The following is a 17,329-nucleotide window of genomic DNA, read 5'->3' as shown; positions in this document are numbered from 1 at the left end:
GAGAGGTATATCAAGGTAGTAGGCTTGTATTTCAGGACAAACTGGTATTGTCTGATATGTATGAGGTTAAGTGTGTGCCTCCGTGGCCTTATTTCCAAGTTGTAGGTGCCCCCCCCCTTGTTTTTAATTATGTGTGTGTACTCAAGAGTGTAGGTGCCCATGGAGGCCAGAAGAGGGCATCAGATCCCCCTGGAGCTGGAATTATAAGTGGTTATAAGCCACCCAATATGGGTGTCAGGAACCAAAAACAAGCCCTCTGCAAAGACCTGGAAATATTCTTGACCTCTGAGCCACCTCTCCAGGGCCGATGTTTTTCTTAGTAGTACTAAGTGCTGATGGTTATGATGCAGGCCTGCTCACTCTTACTTCCATAGCCAACTTCCTCTGTCTCTCTTAGAATGAGGCATTTGTTTAGTTTTGAGGAACAATAAGACTGTCTCTAGAGTCTGTGCATGGACAGAGGGTCAGAGGAGAGAGTGCAGGAAAGCCCCTGATTGCTGTACCTAAGGCTTCAACGTCAGAGTAGCAGGGTGTGGTGATTCCTGAACTGAGCATAGGCAATGGAGTGGGTGGAGCCCCTCAAGGTGACAGCACAGGGCTATGCACACTGTAAAAGACACAGGATTTCTGTCCTGTCCAGTCCCAAAGAAACGCACAGAGGCCTACTTTAATTATAAACTGGTTGGCCTATTAGCTCAGGCTTCTTATTAACTCTTATGACTTACATTAACCCATAATTCTTGTCTTTGTCAGCCATGTGGCTTGATACCTTTTATCAGTGAGGCATTCTCATCTTGAGTCCTCTGCGTCTGGGTGACAACTACAGACTGAGCCTTTCCTCTTCCCAGAATTCTCCTAGTCTGGTTGCCCACCTATAGCTACTGGCCGATCAGCATTTTATTAAGCCAATACAAGTGATAAATCTTTACAGGTTATGAGACCATTGTCCCAAAACAGGATGAGACTCACTCTCCCACCCCTTACATGTGCTAAGCAAGCTCTCAACCTCTGAGCTACATTCATCCCTAAACCCCTTCGAAGCCTGCAGCTTTTCTCCTGCTTCTGCCGGGATTGCAGGCATGCATCTGTTGGGATAGGTAGGACCAAAAGCCTTTTGGTATTCTTTGGGTGGAGCACTGAGCCCTGCCACAGTCATACTTGTCAAGCCAGCAAAGAAAGTGTCAAATTGTACTTACGTTTCCCAGAGGGTTAGAGTTCACCATGTCTTGGTCACTATTCTGTTGCTGTGAAGAGACACTGTGACCAAGGTAACTCTTATAAAATAAAGCACATAATTAGAGCTTATTGAAGCATGTAAACTTACCAGAAGTTTAGTCCATTGTCATCATGGCAGGGAGCATGGTGGCACGCTGGCAGACATGCTGGAGAAGTAGCGGAGAGTTCTATTTCTGAATCTGCAGGCAACAGGAAGAGCCACTGGGTCTGGCCTACCTCAAAGCCCACCCCCAGTGACTTACTTTCTCCAAGGCCACACCTCCTAATCCTTCTCAATTAATGCCACTCTGTGATGACCAAGTCTACAAATGTATGAGCCTATGAGTGTCATCCTTACTCAAACTGTTGCAGTGGTGGAGCAACATCATAGTGGCAGTAGCAGCCACTAACTCACATCTAAACCCCCCAGTAAGAGGTAGAGCGAACACCAGGACACAAAGCTCACCCCCAGTGGCACACTTTCTCCAACACAACAAGTCCACACTTATCTCATCCTTCCCAAACAGTTCCACCAACTGGGGACCAAGTAGTCAAACCTATCAGCCTATGGGTTTGGGGGGGCATTCTCATTCTAACCAGCACACTAGGGACAAGAGACTTGCCTAGAGCTGCCCATGTGGCAGAGCCTGGTGACCCCAGGAGCCATATCAATTGCTTCTTCCTGAGTGGCTCCTGCAAGAAGTCTAGCCAGCTGCCTCAGCCCCATGCCTGCTGCCTAAGAGGATTAAGAGTCCCAGTGGACAGTGACTGTTGCATGGTCATTAGAACCAGACCAGGGAGAATCCAGGGGTCCTTGACCCAGTACTCCCTGACATATGTTGGGATGGGATAGGGTGGGTCTGGAACAACAAGAGTAAGCCCAGCCTCCCAATAAGTCCCTTGTATGACTCTGCCAGACTGGCCTCAGCTGCTGTCTCAGGCAGTTCACGGGGGCTTAAGTAACCTTGGGTGACTTGAAGAATGGACCTGTAGCACAGTCATTGAGGGAGTGGTGGTCTAGTATGTGTGGGGGGGTGGCCGTCATCCTGCTATTCCTTGGTAACACTACCTGGCATAGTCTTCTCTTACCGTCTCCTGTTTGGTCAGGGCATGAGGACCTGGGGAGGGAGTTGCTGGGTAGCTGCCCTCTTTTCCTGAAAGTTCAGGGGTTCTGAGCTACAGAGATGTCACCCCTGAGGTAGCACATGGGCCCAGATGGGGACAAAGAAAGGAACAATATATGGAGGAAAAAGATCATCTGAATGGCATGGGGAGATGGTGACACGGTGGGGCATGGGGAGATGGTGACACGGTGGGGCATGGGGAGATGGTGACACGGTGGGGCATGGGGAGATGGTGACACGGTGGGGCATGGGGAGATGGTGACACGGTGGGGCATGGGGAGATGGTGACACGGTGGGGCATGGGGAGATGGTGACACGGTGGGGCATGGGGAGATGGTGACACGGTGGGGCATGGGGAGATGGTGACACGGTGGGGCATGGGGAGATGGTGACACGGTGGGGCATGGGGAGATGGTGACACGGTGGGGCATGGGGAGATGGTGACACGGTGGGGCATGGGGAGATGGTGACACGGTGGGGCATGGGGAGATGGTGACACGGTGGGGCATGGGGAGATGGTGACACGGTGGGGCATGGGGAGATGGTGACACGGTGGGGCATGGGGAGATGGTGACACGGTGGGGCATGGGGAGATGGTGACACGGTGGGGCATGGCAAGGAGGGGAGCAGGGGACAGCAGAAGACGACAGGGGCTGGCTAGGGCTGCCAGGACCCTGTTGCTTCTGCCTGGGCACAGGCCTTGCATCTCTTCTGAATGCAGCCGCTGACCCCCCTGCAGAAGCACCAGTGGCTGCCTCCATTTTGCATGGCCTCAAGGGTGAGCTTGAGCAATGAACGCCCCCATGCTAGCCTTGGAGGCAAGCCAAGAGCCCCAGGAGACTGGGACTTCTCTGTTCCAGGCATTCCTCTCCAGAATGGAGGTAGAACCGTGGGTCATGGCTTGAAGTAGGTCTGCAGGAGGTGCCCTTGGCTAATGTTTTGGGATTCCTTCTCCTAACCTGGTCATGTAGAGAATGAGGAGAAAATAGAAGGGGGCTGAGGGGGCAGAGGCATGTGAGGCAGTGACCCTGAGGCTCTCCAACCTGCCTGGGAGGGAGTCAGGGCATTGCAGCTGTAAGTACCTTAGACGTGCCTGGGTGCACGTGTGTCCACATGCCTGTGTAGCATACAGGCTCCTAGCAGTCGCAGGTATCTTACTTGATCTGTGCCCGTGTGTGTGGCACCATGTACATGTTGTTGTCCCCTCCCCAGGCTCCTGATCTACGGAGAGTACTGCAGCCACATGGAGCATGCTCAGAGCACGCTGAACCAGCTCCTTGCTAGCCGGGAGGACTTCAGGCTGAAAGTGGAGGTAACAGGGCACAGCTGGCTGCTCAGGTCCAAGAAACACATCAGCTTCCCTCAACAGCCATCTTTGGCTTTGTGCCACCCCCCTCACACCCCAACTTTGTTTGGTGACTTCCAGAATACATGTACCAAGCTAGAACACAACCTGGTTCCTTAGGGGTTTTGGAGGCCTGGACAAGTCTGTCTCAATGAGTGGCACTTGACCCTAGCCTCTGCTGATCCCAGGGTCTTTGATGGGACCTAGGTGACTTGCTTGATACATTGGGCCTCCTTCCCTCGCCCCAGTTTCTCTGCCTTTACCAGCTTGTTTCTCCCCTGAGTGCCTTCCTGGCTCTTCCTCACCCCAGTGTCCCTATCCCGTGTGGTCTGGAAAGCTCTTGTCTTCAGAGCTCCAGCTTGAGTGCTGGTGGCATGCAAAGCTTGTTCCTCCTGTCCAGGCACCCCAGGGTACCCTAAGTGATCTCACAGCTTTGTGTGAGCTCCCCCCCCCCACACACACACTTGGCTTCTCATGGATCAGATGGCAGGTCCATAGGTCGTGTTCTGCAAGTCCTGGCCCCACCAGGCTCTGTTGGACAAAGGGGTGCCTCAGATACCAGGGTCTCAGCATGTGTCAGGATAAAAGGAGTGGTATGGCCTGCTCACATGCTATGACACCCATCTGACGCATATTCTAGAAGTCTGCGAGTCCAGGGCTGAGGGCGCTTTCTCTATGTGGCTGGCAGTGGAGACGGGTTCTCCCAGCGAGGGTACCCCTTATCCACTCGCTGCTCTCCCACACCAGGAGTGCACACTTAAGGTCCAGGACGGCAAGTTCAAGCTGCAAGATCTCCTGGTGGTGCCCATGCAACGGGTGCTCAAGTACCACCTGCTGCTCAAGGTGAGGCCATCAATCTGCTCGCTGTGCCCTGCGTCACATGGGCTTGGTGACATGGGCTTTGGCCCTTAGACAGGGTGAAACAGAGGCCGATGAAGGACTCTGCTCAGTACATACCATGACAGGTATCATGGCTGGTGAAGGACTCTGCTCAGTATACACCATGTCAGGGTATCAAGGCACCCGGAAGGATAATTATGACTAGAACAAGTCAGAGGGTCAGGAAAGTGGGAAGAGATGGAAGACACCCTCAGACCAGAAGCAGGAGAGCTTCAGTGGTTGGTTGCTTGAGTCTTCCTGGCAGAGGTGTCCGCTGTGTCAGAGGTCCCCATGTCTGTTGGAGTTGGACAGATCGTCCATCATCCATGCTAGTGGGTGATTTTGTGCTGAGGGTCTTGCTGTGTGCACACCTTGCACTGGGTAGGGGCAGGGATGGGCAGGCTGGAATCCTGAGGACTGACCTTGGGTCTCCTCTGGCTCCCATAGGAACTGCTGAGCCATTCTGCTGAACGGCCAGAAAGACAGCAGCTGAAAGAAGCGTTGGAAGCCATGCAGGTTGGTAAATTGAGGCAGAGCTGGGAAGTACTCAGATCAGTGTGTCTATGTTCCTGGCTCCAGACTGAGCTCCTTGGCAATGGGGAACATTTATTTGCCCATGGTAACAGAGGCAGGACATTAGGGGTGGGGTGAGAGTCACATGATAGTGGAGGAAGCTACAGGCTAGGTACTTTTTCCATGTGTCCAAAGTCCCCAGCTTCTCTTGCCAGTAGTTGCCCCTGTCTCCGACTCCTGTGTGTCCCCTGCGGCCTGAAGTGGTTTTCAGGAGCCAGCTCTATTCTGGAGTTCTCTCCTTTCCTTTGTGGCTTTTCCTGCTGAAGATTTGTTCTGTGCCCTGTTCTTCTGCCGCTTTCTTGAAGGTTCCTTTCCACGTACTGGCTTCAGGGACTCCATTCCTCCATTGTCGTGTTATGACACCCTGCTGCCCTCTGAAGCTCGGCACACATCACTGTCCTGCTCAGAAACCTTTGTGGCTCCTGTTGCTCTCTGAATCAGGCCTATCCCTTCCCCTTGTTCTTAGGACTGGCCACATGTTCCATTCCTCCATTGTTCAGTTGCCAGCCCGCTGGTGGTACCCTGAGTGCAGCTCCTGGCATACCACGGAGAACATGTGACTTCTGTCTGTGTCCTCCATGTCGTTGAGTCAGCTCTTACAACTTACAACTTTCACATCACAGGGTCATTGAAGATGTGGGTAACAGGAAACCCCCAGATTACAGGAAAGCCTGGCCACCCCCGGGTTCCCAGGCATGCTCTATTCTTTCCCACCCCCAAGGTATCTGCTCAGGCCATGTCCCCTTCCTCGTTAACCTGTCCGTATCCCACTCATCCATCTTTGCCATGAACTTGACACTGCCCAAGAAAGTCACCTTCCAGACCCTTTAGTCTAGAGACAGTCAGGCTACCCCCGGCCGTACCTGTGCCTCTCATGGTCACTTGTATCCGAGGCCAGCTACAATGCCCCACACAGGCTAGGTCCCTCTGTGTGGTAGAAGCAAGTTAGTTGCAGCCTTGACATCTGACACCTGTCCCTGAGGAGTCCTCTGGACCCTGGACCTCTTCCTCTCCCTCATTTGAAGAGGGAGAAGCTGCAGCCTGTCTCCCACGCAGCTGCACAGCTAGTGAGGAGGATGCTGTATCTCCAGCTGCCCGGAGCTCTCTGTGAGCAGGCCTCATGCAGCTGCAGAAGTTGGTGCCAGTTTGGGGTATTCTTGAGCATGGGGGTCCTGACCGATGCAGGGATCTTTTGCTGGCTCCCCTGAGGAACCGAGGTCACCTGCCACGGCAGCAGAGGGACCATGTCAGTTACCCATTCCTGGGACACGTAATCATGGCTGCAGGTGCACCCCGAGCCCCAGCCTGGCCACATGTTCCATTCCTCCATTGTTCAGTTGCCAGCCCGCTGGTGGTACCCTGAGTGCAGCTCCTGGCATTCCACGGAGAACATATGACTTCTGTCTGTGTCCTCCATGTCGTTGAGTCAGCTCTTACAACTTGAGTGTTTGGGAGGTGTCCTGGTTTGCTTTCTGTCGCTGTGATAAATAGTACAACCCAAAGCAACTTAGGGGAAGAAAGGGTTTATTTTAGATTACACTTCCAGGTCACAGTTTATCATGAAGGGAAGTCACGGCAGGAACTCTAGCAGGAGCGTGGAGCAGAAACCACAGGAGGAAGGCTGCTTACTGATTCCCTCTGGCTTGCTTAGCTAGCCTTCTTATGTAGCCCACCTGCTTAGGGATGGTGCTGCCCACAGTGGGCTGTGCAATCTCACCTCAGTCATCAGTCAAGACAATCTCCCACAGATGTGATCCCCAAGACAGTGTGATCGAGGCAATTCTTCAATTGACGTGTCCTCTATAAAAACCAATACAGAAGAGACTCTAAAAGCCTTTAATGTCCCCAGTGTCAGGCAGAAAATCCTCATTCAGCCAATGTCTGAGCTGTCACCGCCCCGGAGCTGGGTTTCCTACAGGGTGGCAATGTACCCTCACTGTAAGGCTATGTCCTCTGCTCATTGGCTGCCCTGCCTCTGGGGCTTTAATATCTGTCTCTGTGGGAATCTCCATCCCAGACATGCACTTCTGTGGATCCAGCCAGGTGTGCACAGGGCCACGAATGCTCAGATTCTGTCCCCGTTGTTGATTCAAAATAAAAACCATCCTTTACAAAAATGCCTACAGTGTTGTACAGTAGGGAGCTTCAGCCCTGCCAGGTTCAGTGAGGCTTGGGGTGTGGCCTTTGAAATGACCCCCCAGAAGCATGCGAGGCCATGCAGGAGGTAGGAACTGGCTCCAGGATGTGGGCCTGGCTCCTGTGTTTTGGGGATTTCCTCTCTGTTTTGCTTTCTGGGCAGGATCATTGCTGTACTGTCCCAGCCGTCCCTGGGCATGGTTTTCAGGCCTTTGCAAACTTTCTGAAGCAAAGTGAGCACTGCCCTCTGGTGGTCAACTGTAGGATTGCAGCATTATATAGGGACCCCCATTCTCCCAGGCCACTTACAGAATACCCAGACTCTTCAGGAGAGGTGGGGCTGGGGCTTCGTGAGAGCAGAGAGGTGTGTAGGTCTAGACAGTGGCTGTGTGGCCCACTGTGGCCTAGTCATGCTGGTTTGCTTCTCCATTCTGACTTAAAAGGCCTGTTGAGTGAGAAAAAAGTTTTGTCAGGAGGCTGGATTTGGGGGCTGCCGGCACCCTCAGCAGTGTGGTCTGCGGTCTGGGGCCCAAATGTTGTATTCTCAGTTTTGGTTTCTGCCTTTGACACCTGTGTGTGGTGCTTATTCCTATGGCCTGGAGTTTCAGCTGCCCAGGCAAGATGGAGGAAAGGATATGAAATGGTCAACTGGGCAGGGCGGGGGCTTGGCGTTCACTGACCCTGTCTTAATTTCCAGGACTTGGCCATGTACATCAACGAAGTGAAACGGGACAAAGAGACCTTGAAGAAGATCAGTGAGTTCCAGTGCTCCATAGAAAACCTGGTAAGCAGGTGGGCCCCTCCACCTACGCTCACCATAGTGACCGCCTGTGAAGCCTGGCATGGCTGTGGCCGCCTGAGACAGGAGACTTTACCTGGTCTGTGATCCGCCCTTCCCCCATCAGTCTCCCTATCCTCAGGATGGGCCATAGACAGGGTTTAGTTTGGGAGTGGGACAGCAGTCATCTCCCCTCTTCCGGGAGCTCTAAGCAGGGCTGGCACTCTCTAGCTCACTCCTTCCGAGGTTGACTGGGGCCAGGCAATGGTGGTGCACACACCTTTAATTCCAGCACTCGGGAGGCAGAGGCAGGCAGATCTTTGTGAGTTTGAGGCCAGCCTGGTCTACAGAGAGAATTCCAGGACAGTCAACACTAAACTGAGAAACCCTGTCTCAAAAAAACAAAAACAAAAAACTAGAGGTTGCCTGCGGAGAAGAAATGAACTGCTTCGGGACTCAAGCATCCTTGGCCTGTGTTGGGTCTAGCTCTCTGTGTTACAGTCTTCTGAATTAGGAGAACCTAAGCCTATCCTTGCCCCTTGAAATAGCACCCTTGACCCTTGACCTCCAAGTGATGTCTGCACCTCCAAATGCTGTTCAATGCCCAGAGTCACCTTGACACAGAACCATGGTTTTGTCATAAACATTTCCTCTTCCTGGTGACTTCACTCTCATGAGCGTGGGGAACCATGGTATCTTGATTAGCATGCCCGTCTTCACCGACAGAGGAGCCCTCTGCGGGCCTGGTTCATCAGGAGACATCCAGGCCATGCCGCCAGCCAGAGAGGGGCAGAAATTGCCAAGCAGTGTTCTGATTCCCCCTGACGTCCCTGTGCGTCTCCCAGTGTGGGTGTGGCCTAAGGCATGAGCATTTGTGGGGTCCAGGCCCCTCACCACGCACCCTTGCTTTCTAACCCCCACACAGTGACAGCTGATTTGTACACAGGGGAGTGTGATTTGGTGTTGCAAGTCATGTTTGTTCTTTAAATAACAAGGAGAACTGGGCGGAGAGTTGCTCAGCGGTTAAATAACAAGGAGAGGATTATGGGTACGGTTTAGTTGACAGAGTGCTTGCCTCTCACGCACAGGGTCCTTAATAAACTGGACTTGGGGACACTAACTGTAATCCAGCATAGGTGGGAAAATGGGGGAGGGGGAGGAGTGGGGAAGCAGAAGGACCAGAGTTATCCCCGACTACATAGCAACTTCCAGGCCAGTCTGGGATACAACAGGCTTTGTCTCAAAAAGAACAGTGGTCCATGAATGTTGGTGTTCCTGGGACATGACTCTACTACCTGGCATGCAACCTTGGCTCTGTCTCCAGGCAGAGGCGTCTGGAGTTTTATGTCCTGATTGATGGGACAAAGATACATGACTGAGTCTCCCAGCAGATGTGACCCCCACCCTGTGTCATGCCTAGACCAGCCTGTGTCACACTAAAACCAGCCCTAGGAGCTTCCACAAGTGCAGGGGACTTAGTCAGGAAGTGCAGGGGACTGGGGAGTTGTGCTCATTTGGTCCCCCTCAGGCATAGCCGCGCCCCCCGGAACTTGCCCTCTCTGTCACACAGAGGATGGCAGAGAGGCAGATCTCTCCGGATTACACAGTACAGAGAGGCACAATCCAAGCAGTCTGGAAACGGAGTCTTCACAGCCAGGTGGTAGCAAGGCTGGGTACAGCATTGCTTCCTGTAGAGGATGAACCCGTGGCCGGAGCCCAGCTTGTGGCTGCTGCTTGCTTTCTTTATTAGCTCTCTTAGGGCTGCACTTCTGACTTTTCCCGCAGCTCCGGTTTCCACACAGCAGCTACTTGTGATCATGGTCAGGCCATCAATTGCCCTTTGTTCCCGGAGCTCAAGGGAGTCCCCATTGTGGCCCCCTAGGAGGAGATAGGCTTGGCTCAGGCCCATAATGGCCTCGGGCTACCTCATCCCGCCCAGTCACCACTGGCACATTTTCTTGGGTCTTGCCATCCTGCCCTGGGCATGCACACTTGTCTCCCTGTCTAGTAAAGCATAGGTCACCTGCCCGCGGGCTAACGGTCATTGCCTTTCCCAGCAAGTGAAGCTGGAGGAATTTGGGAGGCCGAAGATTGATGGGGAGCTGAAAGTCCGGTCCATAGTCAACCACACTAAGCAAGACAGGTGAGCAGGGTGGGACCCCATCCCGGGCTGACCCTCCGGCTCAGGGACCCCACTCCCAGACCTTCCTGAGGGAGGAATAATGGTGCAACAGGCTTCATACATCTCTGTTTAATGACGTAATCTCTACACAAGCCTCTGTGTGCCTGTCATATGGGTCAGCAGAGGCCACATGCAAAGAGACTGCCCCGCCTGTGATGGCCACTATGCGGGGCTGGGAGACAGTCAAAGGTGGGCGGTAGAGAGGTCTGGCCTCCAGCTCGCAATCTTCAGGGAGCTCTGACTGAGAGGCCGTGAAGCCATGCACACTCCCTGCCTAGTGTCCTCTTGGGAGCAGATAGCAGGTGGTGGAGAAGTCGGAATAAGCCAGGCATCTGTGAGGGCTGGGGTCACAGCAGACTTGGGTCCTGGGGGCACAGAAGAGAGAATTGGCTGTGGCTTTTGAACAGTGCTCCAAGGGAGGTCAAGATAGAGGGGTCAAGGACCTTCTGCGTGGAGGTGGCCCTGAGAGGCCTTATGGAGACAGTAGAGTCCTGACCAAGAGTCACTGTGCCTGGCTGACCTGGCAGAAGGGGAGGCCTTCACCTTGGAGAGTGGACAGCACGTGCAGGCCTTGGTCTTGTTGGTCTGACACTGAGTGACCTCCGGGACAGCTGGCTGGCGTTGGGTGGGGATACCGGATACAGCATGGCTGTCCTGACCCTCGATGCGCTGTCTGGCCAGGTACCTGTTCCTGTTTGACAAGGTGGTCATTGTGTGTAAGAGGAAGGGCTACAACTACGAGCTGAAGGAGGTCATCGAGCTACTCTTCCACAAGATGACTGATGACCCTATGCACAACAAGGACATCAAGAAGGTGGGTCCAGATCTGGAGGGGGCAAGTGCGGCGTCCCGACTCCAGGGAGACCACATCCAGTGTCTGTGAGGTAGCCTTGCAGGAAGACTGTCCTCCCTTTGCCACCGTGACTGCGGCAGATGGTTCCCGTGGTGGGTGGTAGACACCCTTAGGACTCCAGGTCGCCAGACAGAGGGAGGAGCCTTACTTAGGCACCAGTAAGAGCCTAGCTCTCAACTTGACTTTTAGCCTTAGTGGACCCGAATCTAATCCCTCATTGTGTCTTGTAACAAGCAGGCCTTTCCTCCTCTATATTCCCACTCTGTCTTGTTGGGGGCTGGTTTGTGGTTTGTCAGACTCTGCAATCCAGTGGACTAGGCCTGCAGGAGGAGGGATTGTGGCCACAAGGGGGTGGAGCCATGGGCATTGTGGTTGTGGCTGTGGCCGGGAGGGGATGGGATGGACGGCAGACTGGCTTGCTTCAGTCTTGTTTCTCGGAGACTTCTGAACACAGCACCTTTTGTGCATAACCCCGGGCTGGGTTAAGGATGGGAGCCCAGCTGCTAAAGGCTCTGACCTTCTGCAAGTCCCCACACTGGGTGCAGGCCCGCCATGCACAGGCTTCTCTTAGTCCTGGTGTCTGACGCAAGAGGCAGTGACCAGGGCCACTTTCCAAGCTTGGGGCTTCTCGTCCAGCTTTGGGGAGAACAGCCTAGAGGGCTTGACAGAGGTGGGGCCTTACCATCCCGGGCTATCGGTCGCCTCAGACTGCAGTACATCCAGGGCCGGCCGAGCCTCTTAATGACCTGTTTCCCCCTTTCCTTTCCTCTTCATGCTTCCTAGTCTCATGGGAAGATGGTAAGCCCCTGGTGCTCTCCTCCCTCTCCCTCCCTAGTGCTGTCTGACACTGGCCCTTCCAAACTTGTGGGTTTGGGGCTCCCTGGGCCTGAATAAACCATGGCTCTCCCCTCCCCCTCCTTCCTTTGCATCTTAATCATGATAGTGACACATGTTTGTGGCCAAAGATTTGCAGAAGGTGTGACCTGGAAGCCCACCTGCTCTCCTTCCTGGGAGGTGAAGGTCAGGGGTCACTGAGCACTGGCGGGCCAGGCTTCCTGCCCTCTGCCCTGCACCATCCTCCTCACTTCCCCCCTTTTTTCTTCCCTATGTTCCTCCCCTCTCTGCTTCTCGATAGACCACACTTTACCTGGGCCCTTTGAAAGCCCTTTTCTTAAGCCTGGGGTATTGGCTAGGCCAGTGGGTGGGGCAAGCTGCTGGGTTGCTGGGATTGGTCAGACCCTCAAGCACCTGACCCCAGCCCTTGTTTTTCCTATTGTTTTTTTTCCCCCCAGAAAGTGAAAGTGAGTAGGTGGGGCTGTGGAAGGGCAGTAGGTTGGCTCCTGAGAACTACTCCTGGGGAGTCCCTAGGACAGCAGGGATTTGGGTGGAAGTGCCCCATGAAGGGGTGGGAGAAGGGTGGGCTATCCTGCTAGAGGGTGGGACCTGAGCATGGGCTGCCACACCCACGCATATATACATACATACATAGCAGGCCCTTGCATACATACAAGTGCACACAACAGGGTTGCAGCATACATGCACACACATGCATGGGCACAGTAGTGCCCATATGCATACATGTGTACACAGAAGGATACATATACACACATATGCACACAGCAGGGCCCCCACATACATGCATATGTGTACACACAGCACTACCTACACACCTGTGCACGGGGCTCCATGTGCAGAACACGGTCTACAGGTCCAAGCACATGCATACATGGTGTACACACATATTAAAGGAGTATAGACACCCATACACAGGCTTGGGTATACATATACGGACACTTTTATATCCAGGAACAGGAACAAGTACCCATGCACGTGTATGCACACAGGCACAGTATATATACACATATAAACACATGTTTACACAGGAAGGCACATGTGTACGTGATCACAAGGACAGTCACATGTACAGGCACAAGTTCCTATGTACCTTCATACACGAGAGCCCCCTGGCCTGCTCGGGAAAGAGCACAGTGCACTGACATTCTCACATGTGGGAGGGTCTACACATGCACACACACAACCAGGCAAGAGTGTATGTTACATAAGAGCATGTTATACACAAGCATGTTAAGCACATACATACACATACAGTGCCAGAAAGAGAACTTGTGTATACCAGGTGGTAGTGTCCAAAACCATGCCGGCTGCCGGCATGCTCCTGCCCCCACAAAGCCATGCCAGCTGCCAGCATGCCTCTGTCCCTACAGTGGTCCTATGGCTTCTACCTGATTCACCTCCAAGGAAAGCAAGGCTTCCAGTTCTTCTGCAAGACGGAGGACATGAAGCGGAAGTGGATGGAGCAGTTCGAGATGGCCATGTGAGTTTGGGCAGGACCCTCTGGCCTATTGATTCTGTTCTGCTGACCTTCTCAGGCAAGCAGTAGTGGGAGGTGGTTCTGATGCTCAGCCTGAGACAAGCTCCTTCCCCGTGGGACACCAGCCACCTCGGCAGGACCTAGCTCTGTCTCCCAGATGTCTCAGGGGGCATCAGGTTCCTGCTAGATGGGCTTCACCATCGTCGAGGCTCCCGCTTAACAGCTAGGTGGTAACTGGTGAAGGGAGACACCTGGAACTCTCCTCAGGACCCACTGAGGATGTGTTTGTCTTTGTTTGAAAGTCTCAGGACAGTGCCCCATGAGGTTGAAGGGGCACCCCAACACACAGAGCAGAGAAAACAGGTGGAGGGCAGAAGGGTGGGTGTGATGTTTATGCTTGACCCTACAGCAGCCAGACTTGGGGACTTCTGGGGAGGATACCACTCCACTAGGCTTCCCACATGGTGAGATACAGATACCAGAGTGAGGTCAAGGCAGCTGCATCAGGCTGGTACCCTGGGCGGTGGCTGCCTGCTGGCTTGCGTCCAGACTGTGAGCCCTGGGGCTCTCTGCCCCTTGGTTTCCGCGGGTTGGGCTTCTCCTCCCAACATTGTGCGGGGAAGTATTGAAGCAGTCTCAAGTATTCACAGAAGTTGAAGAATGCCTGTGAGCATCCTCCTCGTGCATGCCTCTCCCTCCTTGTCTGTCTGTCTGTCCTACCTTCTCAAGTCTGATGGTGGAGAGGATGCAGTGAATGTGGTCTCGGGGTGTGACCATGAGCTAGTCATTAGTTCCACGTTTGTGCAAATAAGCACTTACACTGGGAAGTGTAAACCTGAGTGTATTTACCCTGCCTTCCGTGGGGCACAGTCCAGGACCACCACAAGTGCCTGAAACCAAAGTAGCACCAAGCCTTATGGGTACACAATGTCATAGGTGTGCAGAACCATGGTAGGATGCATTGCGTACATCAGTACAGCTAAGAACTGAGAACCGGTTATTAGACGCTTATATACCTGGTTGTAATGAAATCACTGTGCTTGCACAGGGATCAGTGGTGAGTAGAATACAGGGACTGCAAGTCCTGTGTGTTTGTGACAGGTGATTTGCTACCAGACGGTCACCAAGTGGCTGCTAACAGGTGGATAGCTCCCATAGCACGGACACAGTGGCAGAGGATAGCCCATGTCCTGGGTTAGAGAGATTTTCTCATGTTACAACAGGGGCAAAAACCCGTGAGCTGCTTGGTTCTGGAATTTTCTGTGTAAGGTTTTCAGTCCACATTGGATTGTCGGTAAAACCTCAGAGAGGAAAACAGTGGACAAGGAGGGCAGCGATGTAAGCTAAGTTTGACACTCTGGGGCCGTTTTCAGTAACCTTCTGCCTCGCCCGGGAGGCACTCTCGGGCCGGCGTGGTGTAGTTAAGAGCCCTGCTCCCACACCCCCATACCCTCTACCCTTTCCCTGATGTGTGTGGGGAGACCCAGGCTCCTGGTGTGTGCAGCCTGGGTCCTCAAGTGGTTGTCCTTGTATTCATGGGCTCAGGCAGTCTGGGCATGGAGTGCCTACTCTCTCCTTCCACCAGGTCAAACATCAAGCCAGACAAAGCCAATGCCAATCACCATAGCTTCCAGATGTACACGTTTGACAAGACCACTAACTGCAAAGCCTGCAGGATGTTCCTCAGGTGGGTCTCTTCTGCCCATCTACCCACTCTACCCTGGCCTCCAGGGCACTCTGCTGAGCTGCCCTGTGACACCATGGCACCTGACCGCCCCCTTTAGCCCCATAGAATGCCTCCAAGAACCAGGGAGGTAATCAATAAGGGTCAGCAGCCAAGGCCGTTGGAGTATTGGGTCCAGCAGAGGGTTTGCCTCTGCTGGGGACCGTGGAGTGAGGGGCCAGGGGACAGCAGGTGCTTTGGGGGCGTGGATGCTCTAGAGCAGATCTCCAGGTAGACTGATAGGTTTTGACCAGGGTGATGACTGGCTGAGGGAGCAGAAAACTGTTCCCCCATCTCACCTCCCACCCTCCCACACACAGGGGTACCTTCTATCAGGGTTACCTGTGCACCAGATGTGGCGTCGGTGCACACAAGGAGTGCCTGGAAGTGATGCCCCCCTGCAAGATCAGTGAGTACCCACCCGTGCATGGGCACGTGCCCCACTGACAGTGCCCCGATTGCGGGGACCCCTTGCTCACACTGCCTTTCACCCCATGACAGTTCTGTGCCTTAGGAAGGGGTCAAATGAGGCCAAGATGTGAAGATACTTGGCTGGGGGGTGGTTATCAAAAGCCATAGCTGGGAGTGGTTCTTCTCCAAACCTCTTGTGACTTTCCCCCCTGCACCTACTGCACCTCTGGCCCATCCCAGAAGTAAGTTCATGGTCCCTTTGACCCACATCCACAAAAGACACAGGACGTTCTCAGCAGGAATGTGGGGATTTTCACCATAAATCCCCATCATAACTGGCTCTCACTCCTGGTTCTTCCTCCAGGAGTGTCCTGGCCGTCACAGCTTGGTTAGTGAATGGCTGAATACACGCCTCACTGAGCAGTGGGCCCAGATGGGAGCAGCAAGCTTAGGCGTTTGTCGTATTTTTCTCTGATGCTGGAGTGAAATCTGCCTTGGGGTCTCAGTCATGCTAGAAGTGTTCTCTGCCAACCCCCAAACTTCCTCTGACAGGAAGTTGGCATGTTGGCAGCATGTCCCAGGGACAGCCCTGCACAGGTAGTGGCACCTGCTAAGTGTCAGGCTCCATTCTCTGTGCTTCAGATGGGAGCCCCATCCTCACCATTCGCTGGGGAGGTACTGCTGTATCAGGCTACGCCAACACAGGAACCACCTACAGGAGGCTAACTTGCTCTGAGACCCCGGGCTGAGCCATGCCTGGATTTTCTTCTAGCAGGACAACCCTGCACCTGCCCTCCTCGCGGTGGAAACCTATCCTCTTGTGTTTGACCAGGTCCTGGGGTCTTGTTACTGAGCAGTCTCCTAGGTCTCTGGGTTAGTAGGTCCCACCTCCAACTCAGCCCTAGAAAAGTCTTGACAATGGCATTGACTTTGTCAATGTTGCCCTCTTGTGGCCATAAGCCCCTCATGCAAGACAACTGCCCTAATTACTGTGTGTGTGTGTGTGTGTGTGTGTGTGTGTGTGTGTGTGTGTGTGTGAGATTCTATTCTAAAAGTTAACAAGCTTAATTATAGAAAATATGGGGGCTAAAAATAAAACATGAAGTAAAAAGATGCTAGGGCAGGTGGTGGTGGTGGTGCACACCTTTAATCCCAGCACTCAGGAGGCAGAGACAGACGCATCTCCACGAGGCCAGCCAAAACTACATCGTGAGATTCTGTCTCAACAAAAGATAAGAGAAGAAACATGACTAATGAACTTACCCAGATAGAGGCGTGGGTTGTGTGTGTCTAGCTCAGTTGGTAAAGTACCCTCAGGACAATCAGGACAAAAACATCCTTGGTTCTAGAGAGAATTTGGAGTCGGCCTGGGCTACATGAGACCCTGTCTCAAAGTAAACAAACGAAAGCCATAGAAAGAGCCGAAGGCTCACATTTTAAGTTTTCCTTTTTTAGAAAACACATTTTTAGAGTTACTTTCCCCCGCCTCTTAATAATTATTAGATACTTGTTGCCTAGAAAAAGTTTAAAATGTAGAGAAGTGTGAAGAAAAGGAAAGAAAACCCCTAGTCCTGGTTCCTTCAGGCACCCGCAGCCCTGTGGGTGTTTCCTTCCTTTTGCATCCCCGGGTGCCAGGTCCTAGTCTCCCGGGGCTTTTGTTCCATCTGACATCATGGGGTCCTTCCAGAGACCGTATCCTGTCATCACGTCCCCTGGCTGGCATCAGATACTATTCCAGGCCTTGTGACTCCCCTGCGGGTGGAACCCATGGTCCCCTT

General features: G+C 53.3%; 1 protein-coding gene across 4 annotated transcripts in view; it reads left to right on the top strand.

The window, feature by feature from the left end:
* Positions 1 to 17,329, top strand: part of Vav2 (vav guanine nucleotide exchange factor 2) — a 177,064-nt gene that overhangs the window by 143,389 nt on the left and 16,346 nt on the right. For 2 of the 4 annotated variants that reach the window (XM_057754956.1, XM_057754954.1), the window contains exons 9-18: positions 3,552 to 3,651; positions 4,432 to 4,527; positions 5,011 to 5,079; positions 7,970 to 8,056; positions 10,108 to 10,193; positions 10,914 to 11,046; positions 11,869 to 11,883; positions 13,311 to 13,420; positions 15,003 to 15,104; positions 15,461 to 15,549. In XM_057754956.1, coding sequence (XP_057610939.1) covers positions 3,552 to 3,651; positions 4,432 to 4,527; positions 5,011 to 5,079; positions 7,970 to 8,056; positions 10,108 to 10,193; positions 10,914 to 11,046; positions 11,869 to 11,883; positions 13,311 to 13,420; positions 15,003 to 15,104; positions 15,461 to 15,549 — 887 coding nt within the window. The remainder of the gene's footprint in view (positions 1 to 3,551; positions 3,652 to 4,431; positions 4,528 to 5,010; positions 5,080 to 7,969; positions 8,057 to 10,107; positions 10,194 to 10,913; positions 11,047 to 11,868; positions 11,884 to 13,310; positions 13,421 to 15,002; positions 15,105 to 15,460; positions 15,550 to 17,329) is intronic. The other 2 variants (XM_057754957.1, XM_057754955.1) reach the window with 1 other exon arrangement.

This window comes from Chionomys nivalis, chromosome 22 (genome assembly GCF_950005125.1).
Source record: "Chionomys nivalis chromosome 22, mChiNiv1.1, whole genome shotgun sequence".
Lineage (NCBI taxonomy): Eukaryota > Metazoa > Chordata > Mammalia > Rodentia > Cricetidae > Chionomys > Chionomys nivalis.
Note: the sequence above shows the minus strand (reverse complement) of the source record. Positions and strands in the feature narration are given on the sequence as shown.